The 20,104-nt window shown below is 45.5% G+C and overlaps 2 protein-coding genes across 2 annotated transcripts in view; both read right to left on the bottom strand.

Annotated features, from left to right (window-relative positions):
- The window catches only part of LOC146353610 (exendin-4), a 491,914-nt gene that overhangs the window by 198,229 nt on the left and 273,581 nt on the right, over window positions 1–20,104 (bottom strand). The window lies entirely within an intron of this gene.
- The window catches only part of FAIM2 (Fas apoptotic inhibitory molecule 2), a 74,239-nt gene that overhangs the window by 22,105 nt on the left and 32,030 nt on the right, over window positions 1–20,104 (bottom strand). The window contains exons 6-10 of the mRNA XM_084829755.1: window positions 15,785–15,835; window positions 13,688–13,727; window positions 8,523–8,560; window positions 2,937–3,024; window positions 1,799–1,894 (exon numbers count right to left, since the gene is read on the bottom strand). Of these exons, the coding sequence (XP_084685881.1) occupies window positions 1,799–1,894; window positions 2,937–3,024; window positions 8,523–8,560; window positions 13,688–13,727; window positions 15,785–15,835 (313 nt within the window). The remainder of the gene's footprint in view (window positions 1–1,798; window positions 1,895–2,936; window positions 3,025–8,522; window positions 8,561–13,687; window positions 13,728–15,784; window positions 15,836–20,104) is intronic.

Raw genomic sequence — 20,104 nt, 5'->3', positions numbered from 1 at the left:
AATAATTTGCATTAGAAGGTAGCTCTATTGCAAAGCTCAATGCTTCAGTGAGGCTTCAAGGTTCAGTTTATTCTGGCCTGAATAAAGGAGGGTGTGAGAATCAAAGGCCAAAAATGTTCTTTTGATAATCAGGTGCTTAAAACGGTTATAGACAAGGGGGGTAATGGTAAGCCTAGTCCAACCTGGAAACCAAGCAAACAAGCCAAGTTCATAGTGATTAATGGGGGTTAGCCTAACTCACCCTGTTTATCAACATCTTCCAGTATCTAGCAGCTCCTGATGATAACAAATTGCAATCTCCATGGTAGGGAATCAGTGACTGAGAGATTCCAACCTCTTTGCCTTCTTTGCCATTTCTCCCACTCCCTCCCACAATCAGTTCTCACTCATGAACAACCGAACAGTAAACACAGCCCAGCGCCAAACCTTTCAGTTGCAGGAAAGAGCAAGATCGGGAAATAGATGCATCAGTACAGCAAAAAAAAAACCTGAGATAAGGACTGGGAAGTTACAGGGCGAGCGTGTTCAGAAAAGAACAGTGAGAACACAAATGAAAGATTATAAACCATCCATACTAGGGACATACGGACTGTATAAATCCATTCCATCTGCGCTTCATGGATTGTCAGGTGCCTTTCGTTCCATCATCTACTCGTTGTCATAATTGGATTTTTCCCCCCAATTTCCTGAATTATGCAAATTCGCATTTGCACAAATTCAAATCTGCACAAATTCATACTTGTGAAAATGCGCAAATCCCCCTAAAATGTGCATTTTCATACTTTTGCCTAAGGGAGAAATGCCCATAATATCATCCAAATGGGAGTATGGGGCAACACAATCTGGTTATATACCCTATAGCAAGAAGACTGGTGGCCAAACTACATGGATCATTAAATGCATCTTTTATCGCCTCCCCTCTGGAGGAGATTTGGAGGGTGCACAAGGAGGAGTGAGGGAGGAGAGGGCGAGCAGAGAAGTCCTATTCCAGAAGTGGTAGCCTCTGCTTGTGGTTTCATGATGCCAACCCTAATGGCTCAGCACAGTATAATAATGGCCACGTGGGGTGGTTGTCACATGTAAAAGAACTGGCCCTCAATTGCTATCCTGGAAGTAGATTGTGATCCTTTCTGATGTAAGGAAGCATTCCTCTTAACCATTTTCCAGTTAGTTGTCTGATAACTGTGACAGCCATAATGTATTCCTTTTTGTTGTAGCCCTTCTAATGTGAGGGAGCATCTATTTATAGAAGTATGTTCTTTGGATGTGGGAGTATATAAGCCTCTGAATTCCAGAAAAGTCTTCATTATTCATCATCTAAAAACAGCATGTGGGGCAGCCACCAATACCGTTCCCCTGGGAACCATTGGTGCATTTTCTCCTTCTCAGAGTCTGACTGGGAACCATATTTTATGTCAGTGATTGCCTAGTGACCAGGAAGGAGGGGGGTCTCTTTCCACTCTGGTGTGTGGCCTGGCGCACTTTCTTGTATCTTGTGGAGCTCTTTGCTCTTCAAGCATCTTTTCTCTCTGTAGTAAAACTGCTGTCTCTTTTGTCTGGAGGTCTGGGTTGTGAAGGTTGAACTTGAACAGTGACCATGGGGAACTGATAGAGAGCAGAAGGGTAAAAAAGATGACCCTTTGGCCTCCATTTTAATGCTGTGACTGGGCAGCGCAGACAACACTTTGTGCAGTCTTTGGCCCTGCACCTCACTGTCCCACGGGGTCTGGAGAAATTGCACATGGAAGGATGTGTGCCATGGATCTGGTTCTGTTGGCAGATACAAGATGAGACTTACGTATTTGAAAGGGAGCATGATGGCCAGGATGATCCCGCTAAACAACAGCACCATCAGCATCACAAAGAGCACGCCCTGACAAGAGGTGAAGTCGTACTGTCGGAGCAAACAAGAGGCCACCATTGTATTAGCGTATGCTGAATGGATGCATTTGAGCCTCTTCCCCAGCTTCCAGGGAACATATAAGGCATGCAGCTAATATATAAATACAGCGTTTATTAGACAGTTGCTACTTAATCTCATACCCAGAGGTGAACTCATCCTTCCTTCTCCAGTTATACCGCACACCAAGAATTCCCTGGACTTAGACTGAGACATTTTATACAAGCTCTCTATCACTTCCAGGTTTAACTATAAACCCTTATACTATAAACGTCCAGGACTAGTGATGGGGCAAATTCAGAAATGGGAATAAAAGTCTCACCCCCAATACAGTCTGAACTCAGCCCCTGCTGAATTTGGGCCTAGCTCATAGTGGCATTTGCCCCTGCTACATCTGTCTACAAAAAAATGTGACTCAAAATGGTGTATGCATGTTGGAAAGCAAAAGGTTCCCCCAATTACCTAGAAGTCTGCTCAGAACAATGCTATGTCATCACGTAGCATTGATCTCTTGGGGCTTCTGGGTAATACAAAATGCCATGCCTATGAAGTGGGCTGCTGACAGTAAATTCATAAGGCTTTGCCCCATTTTGCCCCCCACCTGAAACATTGCCAAAATGACCCTGTCGAGTCAGAGAGGGAAGAACTGTGTGGCAGGAGCAGCCTTGTCATCCTGGCCTGGCATTATCTGATCCATTCCTAAATTTGGTCTTGTGTGTGGGGGGTGGAGGAGTGGTTACTTCCAGGAAGGGGTTGCTCCCCAAGACAACCAGAACCTGTATACAATCAGGTGTAAAGTGAGGGAGTCTGTTCCTTTGTTCAGGGGTCAAAGATCTACTCATGAAGCCTGCCCCTTCTGTGACCGTAAACAACTCCATTGAAACAATGTTTGTATGACACCTTTTGACAATGTAAACCAGTTTGAGAACTCCAAATAAACAAATAAGACTTCTATGCCTGCAAATGAAGTGGCAAAATTGGGTAGCAGAGTGTGGGGTGGGGGTGGGTGGGGCCCTACTGAGATGCTTTTGCTCACCTTGGTCTGGAAACTGAATATCGTGACGGAAAGGCATACCATTGCTGTGATCCCCAGGCAGAGAAGGACTGACTTGGTGTTGTAGTAACTGTACAAAGAAGAATGAAAGGAAACAGCATTTCTGATTAGAAATCGAAGCAATGAGCAAAAGAAAGAACACAAGTAAGACTGTTTACAGTTCAGCCATTCCCAAATGGCATGCTTTGGAATACTCTGATGGGCCACCAGAGAACTGCAAGTGTGCAGCAAGAGATAAGTGAATTAAATAAATAAAGGCTTCTCTGGTGACCCTTGTGGAGGAGGGTGGCCGCAACATCTCTGCATGTGTCCTTCCCATTCAGCCTCCACTGGGAGCTGGAAATTCTGCTCTGACTGGCAGTAGTTCTCCAGGGTTTGGAGCAGAGAAGGTATTTTCCATCACCTGCTACCTCGACATTCTTATGGGAGATGCCAGGAATTGAACTTGGAACATTCTCTATGCAAAGCACATGATGTGCCACAGAATGGCAGTCCCTTCCCTGACAGAGTTCCAGCAAGGGGGCACAATGTGTTTCTATGCAGGAGTCTTTGAATGATGCAAGGGCTGGAAATTCTGCACTGTCTTGCACCAGGTGTGTTTGGATCATGCAATCATTCCCTGAGCAAAGACATAACAAAATCACCCCCTTTTTCTGATCTTACCAACCCTAACTTCCCAAGTAAACAAGCACTCCTCAAAAGCGATTAAAGTAGGAAGCGAGCAGGGATGTGGGAGCGATCTAGAATTTGCTGCCACAAGGTGTGGTGACAGCCACCAACTTGGATAGCTTCAAAGGCGGATTAGATAAATTCATCATGGAGGGTAAAGTGATCAAGGTCTACTAATCATGATGGCTATATATTACCTCCAGTATCAAGCAGTATGGCTTTTGAATGCCAGTTGTTGTTGGGGGACACAAGCAGGAGGGTGCTATTGTGGCATTTGGTTGGCCACCATGGGAACAGAATGCTGGACTAAACAGGCCTTTGATATGATTCAGCACGGCTCTTCTTATGTTCTTATGCCTTCATAGGAGGCTGTCTGTTGTGTTTCTGCATGAGGCACTGCTCTGGCCATGCATCCTTCCAATTAGGAAGGTTTCATACAGAAACAAGGGGGCATATGCTCCTCTGAGGGTGGTGGCATCAAGTTTTTACTCTTCCATGCTCTGAAGCAAACCTCTGCATGTGTAAGAGTGGATGCTTCCACTTCAGGGGATGGACTATAGCTCAGTGGTAGAACATCAGCTTCACATGCAGAAGATTCCAGGTTTACACCTGACCCTCTTGAGCAGTTGCTCAAGTTCATGTAGTGAGTGATGAGAAAGCCCCTTGCCTGAGGGAGCTTCCAGATAAAGGGGTCATAGCATCAATGGAAGAAGCTCAAGCTATTTCTCCATGTGGGAAAACATGGGAGGGTTATGGGTGGAAGACGATGACAATGGAGCTCCAGTAAAACTCTATGAATGTTGTCTGTGTGTGTGCTGTCTGTTTATATGTTTGCATGTAAAATGGTTTTAATAATGTATTTTTAAAGCTTTAATTGTTGTAAAATGCCCAGAGAGTTTTGGCTGTTGGGCGGTATAGGAAAGTAATAAATGGATGGATGGATGGATGGAAGAGGCAGGGTGGTGGTACAATAAAAGCCTCATCTGGAAGCCCTCCAAGACCCTGGGGTGCTGCTGCCTGTCACAATAGACAATAGTGGGCTAGATGGACCAAGGCTCCTGACTGAGTATAAGGCAGCTTCCTATGATTTTAGTTTCAGTTCAGAAGGACACTGTGCCTCAGCTATCCAAGACCTGGGATACATTTGGTTAGGTGGTGATCAAGACGGGTAGCCAGAGAGCTCACTGTTGGATTAAGACAAGACAGAGAGATAATAATGCCACCACCCATGAAAGTGGTGGTGGTGGTAAGGAAGAGTACTGAGTGCCAACAGGTAATGAGCATCAAGCATTCCACATTCTGAGGAGTGGGAGGCTCACAGTTATACCTTTACATATGAAATTACAAAGCTGCCCTTATACTGTGTCACACCATTGGTCCATCTAGACCTGCACTTCCACCCCATTGTCTCCCATTGGTCCATATAGACCTGCATTGTCCACTCCATCTGGGGGAACCTCTCCAAGGTCTCAGGACTTTCCTAGATCTGTTGCCCCTGGGATTGTCTAACTGGGGATGCCACAGATTGACTTCCTTGAGATCTTCTGCATGCAAAGTATTGTGTTCTACTTCTGCCAGTGAGCTACAGCAGCCACTGACCTCCACGTACAGGGACAGCACCCCCGAGAACCTGATGCTAAGAATAAAAGAACAGGGGATGGCCATCACCATCACACCCTGCTTGTGAGCTTTCCATAGACATGTAGTTTGCAACTTTTGGAGATAGGGAGCTGAGCTAGATGGATATTTGGCCTAGCCAGTAAAGCAGTCGTAATTTCCTATATTCTCCCATGTTCAGATGTGAGTGCCGATGAGTATGTAGCCAAAATGGCACCATCCACACCCCACAGTTAGGGGAGAAAGGACCTAAAGGAAGGGAGTACCCCCAAAGAGCCCAATGAGGAATGGCCTGAGCACGCTCAGTGGGCATACAATGCTGAATTTCTGTTGGGGAGAAAACCAGGTGGGAGAAGGAATGGAACGGAGCAACTTGAAATCTGAACAAAAGCACTCTGCCCTGCAATGTTTTGTTGCAAATCCTACTTCTTCCTATATATTTATATTCTCTCCACAAGTACTCTCTGTTCTTGAAATGTAGGAATGTACGAAAGTCACTTACCTTTTCGAAGGGTGACATTCGCAGTGGGGGGGAGGCGCTCCATCCCTCCCCCCGAAATTCACTCCAGCCGACTCTGCTCCATGGAGATTCTGCGGAGCCGCCGGCCGGGGCCACCCACAGCCAGACATCCGGCCTCTGGGCAGCCTGCAGGGACGCAAATGGCAGCTGCCGTAGCCACCGCCATTTGCGTCCCTGTATTTTGCCGTGATAGGCTACGTAAATATTTACGTAGCCTATCACGGCAAAAAACCCACAAAAAACAGGGGACGCAAATGGCGGCAGCTACGGTGGCCGCCATTTGCGTTCCCTTTTTTTGGCTGTTTTAGCCTACAGAAATATTTACGTAGGCTAAAACAGCAAAAAAAAAGGGGGGGGAATGCAAATGGCGGCTGTTGTAGCCGCCGCCATTTGCGTTCCCTTAGTTAAGCCATGATAGGCTACGTAAATTCTTACGTAGCCTATCATGGCTTCCACAGGGACGCAAATGGCGTCCCTGTGTTAGCCGTGGCCCATGATAGGCTACGTAAGTATTTACGTAGCCTATCACGGCTACATGGAAAAAGCGAATTGTGGCTGCAGATGCGGCCGCCATTTGCAAGTCAGCGTGGATGGCAGCAGGTAGGTGCTGTGTTCCAGGCCCATTTCGTGGGGGGGGTTCGTTCCACCATGGATTTCAGGGGGCCGAATGCACTGGCATTTGGCCTCACTGAGATCCGTGGCGGAATTCTCTGACATCCCTACTGAAATGCAGTGATGAAACCTAGGCAGAACATACTGGCTGAGATCTAACTAAATGATTATTATGGCGCTCATATTGAACACCCCAGTCCTTAACATGCTTTCACAGAAGGAAATGCAACTGATCTCAATAGGACTTGCTTCCAGATGAAATATACTTAGGATTGCAGCCCAAATTTACATTTGCTTCCCCTCCCCTTTCTTTTGCAACAACAGAAAAGCTTGCCACAAGGGCCTTTGTGCTTGGTTTCTTTGGATTCTGAGACTGAGTGCTTATTATTCCTCCCACCACATTATATTTGTCTTAGCACGGCCACTGGCTGGCCATCTGATAAATATAGAACAATGAAAATCCATGATGAGTTTGTTACTGTGGAAACAAAGGGAGAGTTGTGCAAGACCTGGACCACAAAGGAAGCTTCTTCCCAGCTAACAATATCGTCCCTCCATCCCCCTTTACTTCAGAATGGATTTGGAGCCACAGCAGCTTGGAACTCCCAGCCTGCACTTAGTGCCCAGACACCAAATCTTGCTGGGAGAGTCAGGAGCTGGAATAGCTTTTCTGCTAGCATGTCTGTCCTGCTCAATAGAGATCCTCCCCACGCAGAGATATTGGACTGCAGTCATGATGGTGAATATTCTGTTCATCTGCAGTCGTAATCTCTGCATCTGCATTCTGCACAGACATGTCATATGAGGTTCAAGATCCAGCATCTAGAGAACCATAGAATCATAGAATCGTAGGGTTGGAAGGGACCTACAAGGCCATCGAGTCCAACCCCCTGCTCAGTGCAGGAATCCAAGTCAGAGCATCCCTGACAGATGGCTGTCAGAAACAAGCTTGATAAGCTGTACCCAGTGCCTATTTCAAATATCAGAAGCCAAAGAGGTGTGTGTGTGTGTGCATGTGTGTCCTATTATCCAATCGTTGACTAACAGTACAAGTATATACATGTCTACTAAGAAGTAAGCCTTACTGCATTCAATGGGGTTTACTCCCACCAATAACTTTTAAAAAATTAATTGCAATTCATAACATAATTTACAATGGCAGTTTAATAACAAAAATTAACAGAACAAAAATAAAAGCAACACATTGCAATATTTAAAATTAATCTGAAATGTGATCCATCTTATATCTTCCAACTCCATATCTCTGCAATAAGTGTCTTCATTGTGGATTAAAATGTGGGTTCAATTAATAAATACAGAACTGACATTTTGGGCTTTATTCTTCAGTGCCTTATTTGTTTTTGTGTAAACTAGAAAAGGGTTCTGTATTAGAAGGCAATTGGTTATCTTGGCTGCTGTGCAGCGGTTCCACCCCAGCCTGTGAAGTTCTTTAGCCACATGATCTTTTAACGGTCTTCAGACAATTGTAACTCATTTGACTCTGATCTGAATCTATCCTTCTCTTTCCCTTAGATGAGAAAGAAATGTATATAAAATATTACTGGGAAAGAACAGGCGTGCATCTGTAGAACAGGATGTTATTTCTTGGTACGTACGTGTAAATTCAATATATATACATAAAATCCTACGTCAATGCTACTACATGCCAGCTAAATTAAATAAACGTTATCATTTGCCTAGTATTTGTTCGAGATATGATGCAAATTATACAAGATTTTTCTATATCAGGTAGTCGTGTGTTAAAATCCAGCTCTATTGGGAAAAGGTGGTTGTTAATATTTTGTTGATCATTGGCTACAGATTTCCATAATTACCAGAACTATCTCTTTGTTTTTAACTGGGCCAAAGTTGGAGAATTAGGAGGCACAAGCTTCAGTGAATCTAGAAATTAAGATATACTTTTTTTTATTCATTTGTTTTGCTTAGGTAGAAAGAAAGAAAGAAAGAAAGAAAGAAAGGAAGGAAGGAAGGAAGGAAGGAAGGAAGGAAGGAAGGAAGGAAGAGGAACAGTCTTGGTCTTTCAGAGGAAAGATCAGGGAAGAACTGCCAGAAAGAGGTACCAAGGAATGAAAAATGCATGCGTTGCAAAAAGGTGACAACCATTCAAGTTCTTTCTGTGAGTGACCTACCTGGAGAGCATCCCAGTCAGATAGGCCATGGACAGAGTCTGTGGAGAGAAAGGCACTCAGTTACTTCTGAGGCTGGAGCCAGGAGCCAAGAAAGGAGATACAACCAATCTTAGGGTCTGTTCTTTGTAATTATCCCAGACAAACCTGCACAGCCAAGGTGAAAGCAGCCCACTAGTCATGTATGGTGGTCTACTGCATTCACTAAACCTCCTGTTTTAACTGCTTGTCCAGGATTGCAAAAATAAGGGGAACAGAGTGAAGGAATGTGTCAGGCAAGTTGTCATCATCAAAGGCTGGTGTGCTGCATTTGGACTTGTGGTTCACGAGCTGTGCAGGCCTGCACTTATCTATGCAATATACAGAAGATTAGGGGTTGGATCTAACTTCCTTGTTGTGACCATGGAACAGATATCACTGGTGGAATGGGACTTCTGCATCCTCTCCTCCTCCCTGCAGCTCCTTATGCACTCTCCAAATCTGCTCCAGGGATTGGGGGAACCGTTCCACAGGTGCAACAAGGAAGTTGGATCCAAACCAGTAAAGTCCCAAACTTGCTCACAAAATCCCTGTACTGGGGATTAAGCTACTTCTGTGTAAGGAATACAGTGAATTGAGGGATACAGCCTTCAAAAACTACTTCCCCAATGAAGGTCCAAAAGCAGGCACTCTCCATTCCACAGCTATCCACCCTATTTCCAAGCTTCTTAGGGAAAACAGCAGTTCTGCTGTGACCATGTTACAGAGTGCTTTGGCAGTAAAGTCATCTACATCTGCCTCAACTTTGATGCCACTAATTCTGTCACTCAGTTTACAATAGGGATGGACAAATTTGTCAGTTTGAGCTTCTCTCAGTTTTTCATTTTTGCAATCTTAAGTTCATGTCATAAAAAAATTGAGAACTTCTCCAGTCTTAAGTTTGGTTCATTATGAACTTTGAGAATATATATTTTAAAGTTAGCATGAAAGTTCATACACATTTTTGTGCACATTTCTTGTAATATACGTATGCATTTTTGCACACATTTGCGTAATGTACACATTTTTACAAGCAATTTTCCTAATACAATCCATTTTTGAATGTTATTTTTCCTAATATACACATTTTGGTATGCACGTTTTGACTGGAGAACTGCACTGCAAAATTTGGAGAAATGTGAGTTTGAAGGATAATTGAGTTTCAGTTCGCACAGTGTTTCAAAAGTGCAACATTAAGTAAATTCACACTAAAATGTCAACTGAACTCATTTCTCCTCCATCCCTAGTTTACAGATGGGTCCAGAACACTGTCCAGTCCTGTTTTGTTAGGTGAAATTCAGTTGCTATAACCTGAGGTGAATAGTGCAGCCTATTGCTTGTTTGCTCAACCATACCTGTCTTGGCTTATAACATGTAGCAGGACGGGATTGACTGGCTGGGTCCAAGGGTAATTAATGTCTCTTTGTGAGAGGGGATGGTCCCAGCAGGATGGGCCACTGTCCAGGATGGTCAAGGAAGGAAGTGACTTTTCCCACCCTAGCTGGAGGCTTTTAGCAAATTTGGATGCAATTCCATCATGACCACAGCAGTAACAGTCTTGCTAAGGATGGGTGAATCTGTTACGCTCAATTTCACTCAGGTTCACAGTTTTCCACAGCTAAGTTTGTTCCATCCTGTGTTTCCACACTGGATTGCATAAAAAAAAAAAATCTGCATGAAAATTTATATGTATTGTTCTACACATTTTTTCAAAATATACAATTTTTTTGTACGCATTTTTCAGATGTACACATTTTTGTGCCCACTGCTTCAAATGTACACATTTTTGCAAACCGTCTTTCATTGAATAAAGTGTTTTTGTATACATTTCTTCAAATATACACATGTTTTATATGCACTGTTTCAAATGTACAGTTTTTATGTGCATTTTTGTGTCTCCTTTTTTTGGTGAACTGCACTGCAAACTTTAGAAGCGTACAGATTTCCATCTCTAACTGCATTCCAGTTCATGTTCAGGTACGGGAAGTGCAAATTTGGTACGTTTGCATTGAAATGTGAACTGAATGAATTTCGCATCTATCCCTAGTCTTGACAGTGACTGCACAACATGACAACCCACCATGGGCAGCCTGTCATGGTGGGTTGTCATGTTGTCTGAACCATTTTCCACAGGGTGGCTTAATTTTCACAAATAAGCCACCCTGAGAACCCATAGCTTGTTGCAGGGTTGTTCACATACTCATGGTAGGTTGTCATGTGGTCTGAACCCAGGAGAGCGATTTAATCACGGGTGGCTGAGATTGGCTACACAGTTGCTTGGCAAGAATGACCCCCCCCAAGCCCATACCACTCTTTGCAATCTCACCAGTGCCAGCTCCAGCCTCCCTCACCAGTGACTGCCCCTCCACCAATGTCCAAAAGGCACTTTGGAAGGACGGCTACTTGCAGCTGTCAATGGGAGTGCCAAAGTGGAGTAGGTAACATACAAGGAAATTGAAAAGGTGAGTCAGCAGATAGGCTAATTTGCACACGGTTCACAAGGACCAGAGAAAAATAATACTAAAGGGACAGGAGGAACCCATTTGTGCAGCCGCGAAGCACTGAAAAAAGGGGGAAAATGTGAGAACACTAAGTGCACCAAAGGCGGGAGAACAATATCTCCCACTTGGCAATGTAATCCTCTTGCTTTTAAGTGTTGAACTGACACCTGTCGGTGACCTCCTCCCATTCAACACTTCCCCAAGTCTCCAGCAAGTCTGGAAAGGGGGAGATATTGGCTCCCCCACTTTTTTGTAACTCTTTCTGTGACTCCTTTTCACAGCGGTTACTGCAGCAACCAGAACATTTCACATTTGCATTACGTGAATATGCACATTTATGAAAATGCACATATTTACGAATATGCAAAATGGAGCCATGAATGGCTCGTATATGCAAGATTACAGGCAAAGAAAGACCTGTAATCTGGGGATTCACAGCAAATTTCATACATATGCCAATATGCACATTTTCGCGATTGCCTTTTTTCCTTCTTCAAACAATGGCAGTCACAGAGTTGAGTGCGGGCAGCTCAATGAGTGGCGGGGAGCTCAAGTGTGGGTCTGGGTGCGCACGAATAGGGGCAGGGCTGCGGTGGGATCCTGGAGAACCTGGACCGGGGGCAGGGGGCACTTGCCCAGGCCATCCCTACTTATTGCACAAAAACCATTAAGGAAAAACGATGGAATTGCTGTACCTGTGGTTGCTAGTGCTAAGAGCCCTCTGTCCGGAAGCTGCCCTTGTCAGTTTCATAAGAAACCAGAGGGGTTGGGGATGGTGAAAGAAATGGTCATGTGTCCCATGCCCACAGTCACGGAAAGGGAATCAAGTGAGGGAGCCACTGTGCCTGTTAATAGTGACCAAAGCCCCAAATGTGCAGTTCTACCACAAAAAAAGGCAGATGGAGGACTAAAAAATGCACTCAGAACGCATCTGTTGACTGGTGACTCCAAAAATGCTGGAAGGTTGAATGTGACTGTAAATCCACCTTCCTGCATGACCATCAACTGATTTTTTAAAAACCTCACACACACAGGCACACACAGACACACGTAAAACTGCATTTCTATCTTCCAGGCATGTATGCCAACAGCAGGAACAAAGCTCAACAGCACTTTTATTGGCATGTGTGAAATCAGTCTAAGTCCCATTGATTTCTTGGTAGGTGTGCTGACTGCAAGTGTGCAGCCTGATCTGATGTGTGCTTACTCATAAGTAAATCCCACAGAGTTCAATAAGCCTTATGCTCATGTAACCTTAAGTGTTAGTTCTGGAAGATTTTCTTAGCTTGTTCTTTTGACTTCTTTAAAATATATTGGCTGATTTTGAAGACTGATATTGTTATACAGCTCACTGCAGGAGTTTTAATTTCTCTTAATGGATCTCTCTCTCTCTCTCTCTCTCACACACACACACACACTCACTCACTCACACATGCACACACACCATGTACTTGACACATGGTCATAGGTCTATAGACTAATAATTATAATCAGTGAATTCCTTTGTTGCTTTGTGATCTTGATTTATTGATTTATATTGATCTTGATTTATATGTTCTTCTTTTTGTTGCTTTTATTTTGTTAACTTTATTATCAAATAAAATAAAATGTCATGATAAAGAAAGAAGCTGGTTTTGATCTCCAGAGTCTGCCATATTGTCGTGCAGACTCAGCACTTTTCCTATGCACCTTGCAGAATGGGTCAGAGGACAGCCCCTCAGAATACATGCTCAGAGCCTTTACCCCATGCCCAGCAGCTCTGTTCTTTCCAGTGCTGCTGTGGTCATGGGTAGGAGCCCATGGGGCAGGGGACGTGGGAGGAAGCCAAAGAGAAGCCACTGCAAAAACTTCCAGCAAGAGATCAGTGTTTCCCTATTATCTGCCTTGGGGCTGTTGTGACTGGTCCAACTAGCTGCAACCAGTGCTGTGCCTTGCGTAGGCCTGCCGCTCTTGGCCGGGGGCTGTCCAAATTGCTCCCACCACCCTAATCAGAGAAGGAGCAGGATGGCAAGGCTGCACGTACCACTCCTGGTGGTAGGAGTAGGTCAGCACAGGGCCCTGTACTACTGCACATTGCAAAGAAGTTGCAGATCAGATCCTGTCTTGTAGAACAGGCTCCCCCAACCTGGTGCCCTCCAGATATCTTGGCCTATAACTCCCAGCCTTCGCCAGTCAGCCATGAGTTGTAGGTCAACACATAGGTCAACACATCTAGAGGTTAGAGAAGGCTGCTTTAGGGCCGTCCTTGTTTCTTGGACTATGAATATATCATCTTCCTCTCTGGTGTCATAGAAAGACCAGATACAACCGAGGACAAAACTCTCGTTGCTTTTACAGTTATGTTGGAGAGGGAATTTCAGCTGGGGCAGCTTTCCTTGCCCCTAGGCGACAAGCTGCATTTCCAAAATCCCCCCTTCTAGGGAGCCCCCTGTCCTCTTTTGCATCTGGCCAGCCCCTAAGTGGTGCACTGTTAGATCCCAAACTTTGCAGAGCCAACAGTTGGCTCAGCAGATCCTCTGGGCCAGCCATGAACGTTTACTTTCAGTCACTGGAACTGGACATTCTTGGGCCTCTTGGATTTTCAGCCCACTGCTCCTCTTAAAGCCCTGTCGGCTAAGCCCAAGTCGTAGTGGTAGGTGTGCTACTTACAAAGATGCTCAGGAGGATCAGGTTCCATGGGAAGTACCTCCTGTGAATTAAGTGAAAGGGAGCCAAGTAAGCTTCGTCAGCCAAAGAGTCTAATCACGCTGAGAGGAAGATTGCATAACAGCATCTTGCATAATAAGGTACTTAAAGAACAGCAGGGCAGTTAGAGCAGTCGGGCAAAAGCATGTAAAATTCAGCCGGGTAACTACAGTTCACAAGATGCTCCAGTATCGGGGCACAGACGCTTTTGTCACTGACTCAACTTGCATTAGGGTTCGGTCACCTTTTCAGCATGGCTAGGTGCTCCTTTTTAACAATGGCCCGAGGCACTGGATTTAGCAGACAAAGCAATTTCATGCCTGCTGATTGCTGTGGACAGAGATGCCCGCCCAAAGGCACAGCTTAGACACTGGCTGAAAAGCTAGCAAACCTAACCTGAATGGGATATTACCCAGGGATATCAAGACATTGAAATGCATCAGCATAAGCAGGGGATCAGGTGAAAAAGTGTCCTCACTCCCTCTTTCTCTCCTCCCTCCTTCTCCCTTTGAAGCCAGAGCATGACCACAGTGGAGTATTTTCCACAGCAAGGCATGCCACAGCAAAGCTTTGGAGTAAGAGAGGGCATTCTCCTTATCAAACACAAAATGAGAACGTACACTTGTGACGCTCACTATGCGGGCCACAAAGAGCACCGATTAAGCCAGGCTTCTCCAATGTGGTGACCACCAGATTTTTGGACTTCAACTCCCATCAACCCCAGCTAGCATAGCTAATGGTCAGGAATCCTGGGAGTTGTAGTCCAAAAAACCAGGAGGGCACCAGGTTGGGGAAGGCAGGATTAGGCCATTGTCTACGTGGTAAATGCCACTGATGGAGGCAGCCTATGTGTTCTCCCCCTCTTTTATTCTCCCTCTCCCTCTCTTTTATTTTCAGAATTACTTCTGTTTGTACCCTAGGACAGGGATCAGGAATCTACCTATTTAGAATTTTGGAAGAGGCATGCAAATTAAGTCATGATGACTTTGGCATCTGTATTGCTACTGGATAAGGATGTTTCTTCACTGGACATTGATGGCAAGAAGATGCTTGCTTAAACAAGCACTGATGGTGGGTAGCTAACTACTGGACACACCCACCTATTTGGGTGGGGGTTCAAGAGAAACAATTCCGTCCTTTTGGATACGGCCACTCGGCCAGTGAAAGGGACAGATGGCTGAATTTTGCAGGTGGCTGGCAAAAGAGAGTCTGTGGGAGCAGGGGAGATCTAAAGACTTTTATTTGCATTTGGAAAACTGATGCTGCTTTGAAGACTAGCACTGACTGACTGGGTTCTTGCCTAATGTACCAGCTTGGCTGGTACATTTGTAAATAAACAGGCATTACAGAAGCAGCATAATGCCCCTGTACTCTCATCTCAAAAGGTTACAAACCTTGTAAAAGCCTAGGTGGCCCCTGGACTATCCTATCACTTGGGGACATGGGGAGCTCAAACCAATATGATACCAAAAAGAAGGATCATTTCAATAGACAACAGACACAGAGTAAATAAAGGAAGTGATAGCTAGGTATGTGTGAATCAGCAGAACTCAAGCTGGTTGGAGTTCTCCCAACCTTGAAGCTCATTCCATCTCATGTCCATATCAGATTGCAAGCTATGTTTATTTCTTTTTGCATGAAAATTCATGTGTATTTTTGCATGCATTTTCCCCAATGGACGCATCAATTGCACGCATCGTTGAAATGTATGCATTCTTCTCCCATTGAGTAAAGCATGTTTGTGTGCATTTTATATGCATTTTTTCAAATGTACATGATGTCAAATACATTTTGAGGGGTCCACAAATTACATTACAAGCTCAGAGATGTATGGACTTTGACTACAGATTGCGTTCAAGACCATGTTCAGTCTGGGGGGTGTGAAACTGGTTAAAAACCAACTGGAATTAATTTCTCATACATCCCTAGTGATAGCTAGTTGACCAGCTTGTGCCAATATGATGTGAATATCCATGCTTCCAAGGCAGCACAGATCTCTTCCCCAGCAGAAAGGATGAGCAGATCCCTTATACATTGAATTTGCTGAAAGTAGCATTTTACCTGGGTCCAGAGCAGCAGGCCAGGATCAAGTAGGTAACAAAGAAAACAGCACTGTTAAGAGAAAACAGACAGACAGAGATAAAGTAAACCAAGGAAAAAAGCTGCCTGTTGCTATTGTGACTAGGTGGATCACTTGACAATCTTCCCTTCTCTCACAGAATATAATGTGTGAACCATTAGAAAAAACACCATATATTATACTTAGTATTAAGATCATTATGTTAGAAAGCCAGTTCTTTGCTTTCCAGCCAGCTTTAACCTATAGTGACCAAGACTAGGGATGTCAGAGAATTCCACCACGGACCCCCAATGATTCCAAGAATCCAGCCCCATTGGGGTCTGTGGCGGAATGGAGCACTCACTTCCGTGCACCTCTGGAATCCATCCAGGCCAGCTCCTCCATGTGGTGATCCTGCAGAGCCAGCCGCCAGCTCTGCAGCGCTGGTGATACGGCCGGCCGCCATTGCTGTGCCGTATCGCTGTGCTAAGTTTGGACGCAAATGGTGTCCACTATGCCATTTGCGTCCCTGTTTTCATGCGATAGGCTATGCAAATTATATTTAAGTAGATATTTGCATAGCCTATCACGTGAAAAAACAGGGATGCAAATGGTGTAGTGGACACCATTTGCATCCGGACTTACCACAGCGATAAAGCATGGCAATGGAGACCAGCCGTATCACCAGCGCTGTGGAGCCAGCGGCCGGCTCCGCAGGATCACCATGGTGAGGAGCCAGCCTGGACGGATTCCAGGGGGAGGGAGGGATTGCCTCGCCCCCCCACGGACCCCCCCACCCAGAACAGGGTAAGTGATCCGCCCATCCCTACAAGAAACAGAAGCCAGGATGGAGCTAAGTAGATGGAGGAGAGAGGCTGTTAAGATAGGATTCTCCATGGCTAGAGTCACCAGAGTCAGGAAGTGGGTTAGTCCCTAAGTGCATTCTTTTACTTTCCCCCTTAGAAGTAAGTAAATGGTTGCTCATAAATCCTCTGGGATGGGGGAGGTAAGCCCTTCACTCAGGACCTGGCTTCCAGCAACAGAGGAACATAAGCAGATGCCTTGTGTGGTGGTGTAGTGGCTAGAGTGCTGGACTGGGAGTCGGGAGATCCAGGTTCTAGTCCCCACTCAGCCATGGAAGCTCACTGGGTGACTTTGGGCTGAGAGTCACAGACTCTCAGCCCAAGCCACCTCACAGGGTTGTTGTTGTGAGGATAAAATGGAGAGGAGGAGGATTATGTACACCACCTTGGGTTCCTTAAAGAGGAAAAAAAGGCGGGATATAAATATAATAAATAAATAATAAATAAATTCGGACCATTGGTCCATCTAACCTAGTATTATCTTCTCCAGCCTTCCCCAAGCTGGTGCCCTTTAGATGTGTTGGACCACATTTCCCATAACTCCTAGCTGGTATGGCACCATGCTGGTAGGGAATTATGGGAGTTGTAGTCCAACACATCTGGATGGAACCAGCTGGGGAAGACTGATCTACTCTGACTGGGTGCAACTCCCCAGGATCTTGGGCAGAGTAGGTCTTTTCCGCCCCCTGCTACCTCACCCTTCTCACATGAGATGCCAGGAATGGAACCTGAGACCTTCTGCATGCAAAACACATGCTGTGCCTCAAGGCTACGGTCCCTGCCCTGATAGAGTTCCAGCAGGAGGGGGTGCAATGTGTCTCTATGCCATGGTGCTTGAGCTATACAAGCCCCCTGCCCCCTGCGCACACCCAAGCATTTCCTCTCATAATGATGGGCATTTTGCTAGTGACCTAGCAAAACTGAGGACAGGTGTGCTATGTCCTCTGCAATCAGGGTGGGAGTTGAGAGGCAGGGCTGGAAAGATACCCTCTGCTCAATCCATGGGATGGGGAGAGGGGAAAATCATGATGGGGCCACCTCCCGTTTTGCCAAGGTTTCATGGCGTTTTGCATAACAATTACTCCAGTTTCGGTCAACACCCATGGCATCCTTACAGGATAGTCATCCTTAAGCCAATGTGTTGAAGGACATAACACCAACCAACGCAGGTCCTTCCTCACTTCCAGGTCAGGATGGAAGCAGATGTGTGGTGAACACCACACCTAGATCGAAACCCCATTGGCGGTGGCCCCCTTGAATGGAAATCTATTAAAGAACCACCCGTACATAAAAACAAGGCCCAACAGAGATATTAGCTTAATGGGAAAGGAGCAGGGAAATGAATTGCTAGTCTAGGTTTCCCCAACCTGTTGTCCTCCAAACATGTGAGGCTCCAACTCTCATTACCCCCAGCTGGCTGGCTGACAATGATGATGGAAGTTGTAGACAGATAAATCTGGAGGGTAACAGATTGGGGGAGGCTATGCTAGTCTCACTCTCTTGACACACAGCCCAAGCCTTTCAGGTTCCTTGTGGAACCCCAGCCTCCATCTAGAAGGGCTAAAAGCTACAACAGAAAGTGGAGATGCAATATGCAAACTCTAGCAATAACTGGTATAACAAATGAAGGGGAGTGGGGAAAGACGATCTGCACAGCCATCCAGTAAAACACCCTGGATATGAGTGACTCCAGGCATTTGATTCAATTAGGGACCTGGGAGGTCAGTCCCCAGAGAGTCTAAAAGTTCCACAGGTATTTTTCCACCATGGAAAGGGTTGCCAAGTGTAACCTTAAACTGCTCACTGTGCTGTCAGCTTCTGCCTAGAAGGGAGACAGGTTGCTAATGACCAGACAGGTTCCACTTACATTTGCAACAGCAAAGATGTAATATGTGGTCAGGCTGGAGCAGGGGAGTCCAAGCAACCATGGAAAAATCATTACGGTGGCAGGATGGAAAAGAGGATGTGGCTCCTGCAGCACCTGAAATAGTGTTGTCGAAGAGGGGATTTCAGCTGTTCAAGTTACAGCACAAGAGCCCAGTCCTCTTTTGCACCCAGCCACCCAACCCAGGGATGTATGGATTGTGTGAAATCCATTTCATCTGGGTTTCGCAGGTCGTCAGGTGCCTTTCATTCTGCCCATCAATGGAACTGGATTTTTTTTTAGTCAAATGGGAATGTGTGCAAATCTGCACTTGCAAAAATGTGCACATTCCCACAAGATGTGTAAATTCCCCTAAAATGCACATTTTCACGCCTTCGCCTATGGGGGAAATGCACATTCTCAGCTGGTTTTTTTTTTTTTTTTTTGTAGAAACCATATTTTTTTCTATGACAAAATTTGCAGAAAGTCCCCAAAGGTTAGAAAAACTGCTTGCAAGTCTGCAGAACCTGAGCAACAGGGCAAAAGCCAATTTGCTGCAGAATCCGTGGGCTGGATTCATAAAAATCCAAAGTCGTGTGGTTCCGTTGTGGATTTCTCTGACATCTCTAACCCAACCTATCATTGCTGTGCCTCTTCCCATCCCACAAGTCTGGTTCTTGATAGCCTCTTGAGTGTTTCATTTTTCTTTTTTCCTTTTTTTTTGTCAGCTGCAAAAACACCTGGAAAAGGCCAGAATATTACAGAGTCTTGAGGACTGGAGAGGAACTGAGCTAGTACTTATTGGCACTAGCTTTTCTCATCTGTGTAGACAAGCTGCACCTGCCAAATTTCCCTCTACAACATAATTCAAGGCAAAGGAACCCTCATCCTTTATTGTAGAGGTAGGCAACGTGGTGGCCTCCAGATGTTTTGGACTACAGCTCCTATAATTCCTGACTATTGGCCATGCTGGCAGAGGCTTCTGGGAGTTGAAGTCCAAAACAACTGGAGAGGGACCAGGTTGCCTACTGGTGCCCTATCTTGTGACCCTAGCCTAGGCATGAATTCATTGCCAGCATCACCTTCTTCCATTAGTATGCACTTTCACCATCAACGCAGGCATCTAGGAGTTAGTTCACACCTGCATGTTTAGCATTTGGTTTCCCTACACTTGGTTTCACTTTGAGGACAGGCAGACTGTGTGAGCTGACTGTGGCTGCCTCCAGAGGGTGGCAAAGCGGGGCCCCACGGTGGACAGTATAGCCCCAACAGTGCTGCCACCACAGCAGTATTGCTATTCTCACTTTGCATAGAGCATCCGAGGTTGGAGGCCTCATTTTGCAGGCACAACTTCTTCCACGTTAAAAAGGCCAACCGTGAGTGTCTTGCCAAAGATACTGCAGAATTCTTTGGTCAGCGCAGGAAGCAATGCTACCGAAAACCACACGTCGCAGTTGACGTGGCACAAGTGGGACCTGCAACCGAAGTTGCAGCGCGGAATCCTCCTGTTCAGTGTCCCAACAAGCTGGCCAGGCACTCTTCCAGGACACACCATTCCATGTCCCCTTCCCTTCCCCCTCCTCAGTTTTCTGCCC

This window comes from Heloderma suspectum, chromosome 2 (assembly GCF_057233095.1).
Source record: "Heloderma suspectum isolate Gila_16-S chromosome 2, 16-S_ref, whole genome shotgun sequence".
In the NCBI taxonomy this organism is placed as follows: Eukaryota; Metazoa; Chordata; class Lepidosauria; order Squamata; family Helodermatidae; genus Heloderma; species Heloderma suspectum.
The sequence above is the reverse complement of the archived record's forward strand: the minus strand, read 5'-3'. Positions and strand labels throughout refer to the sequence as shown.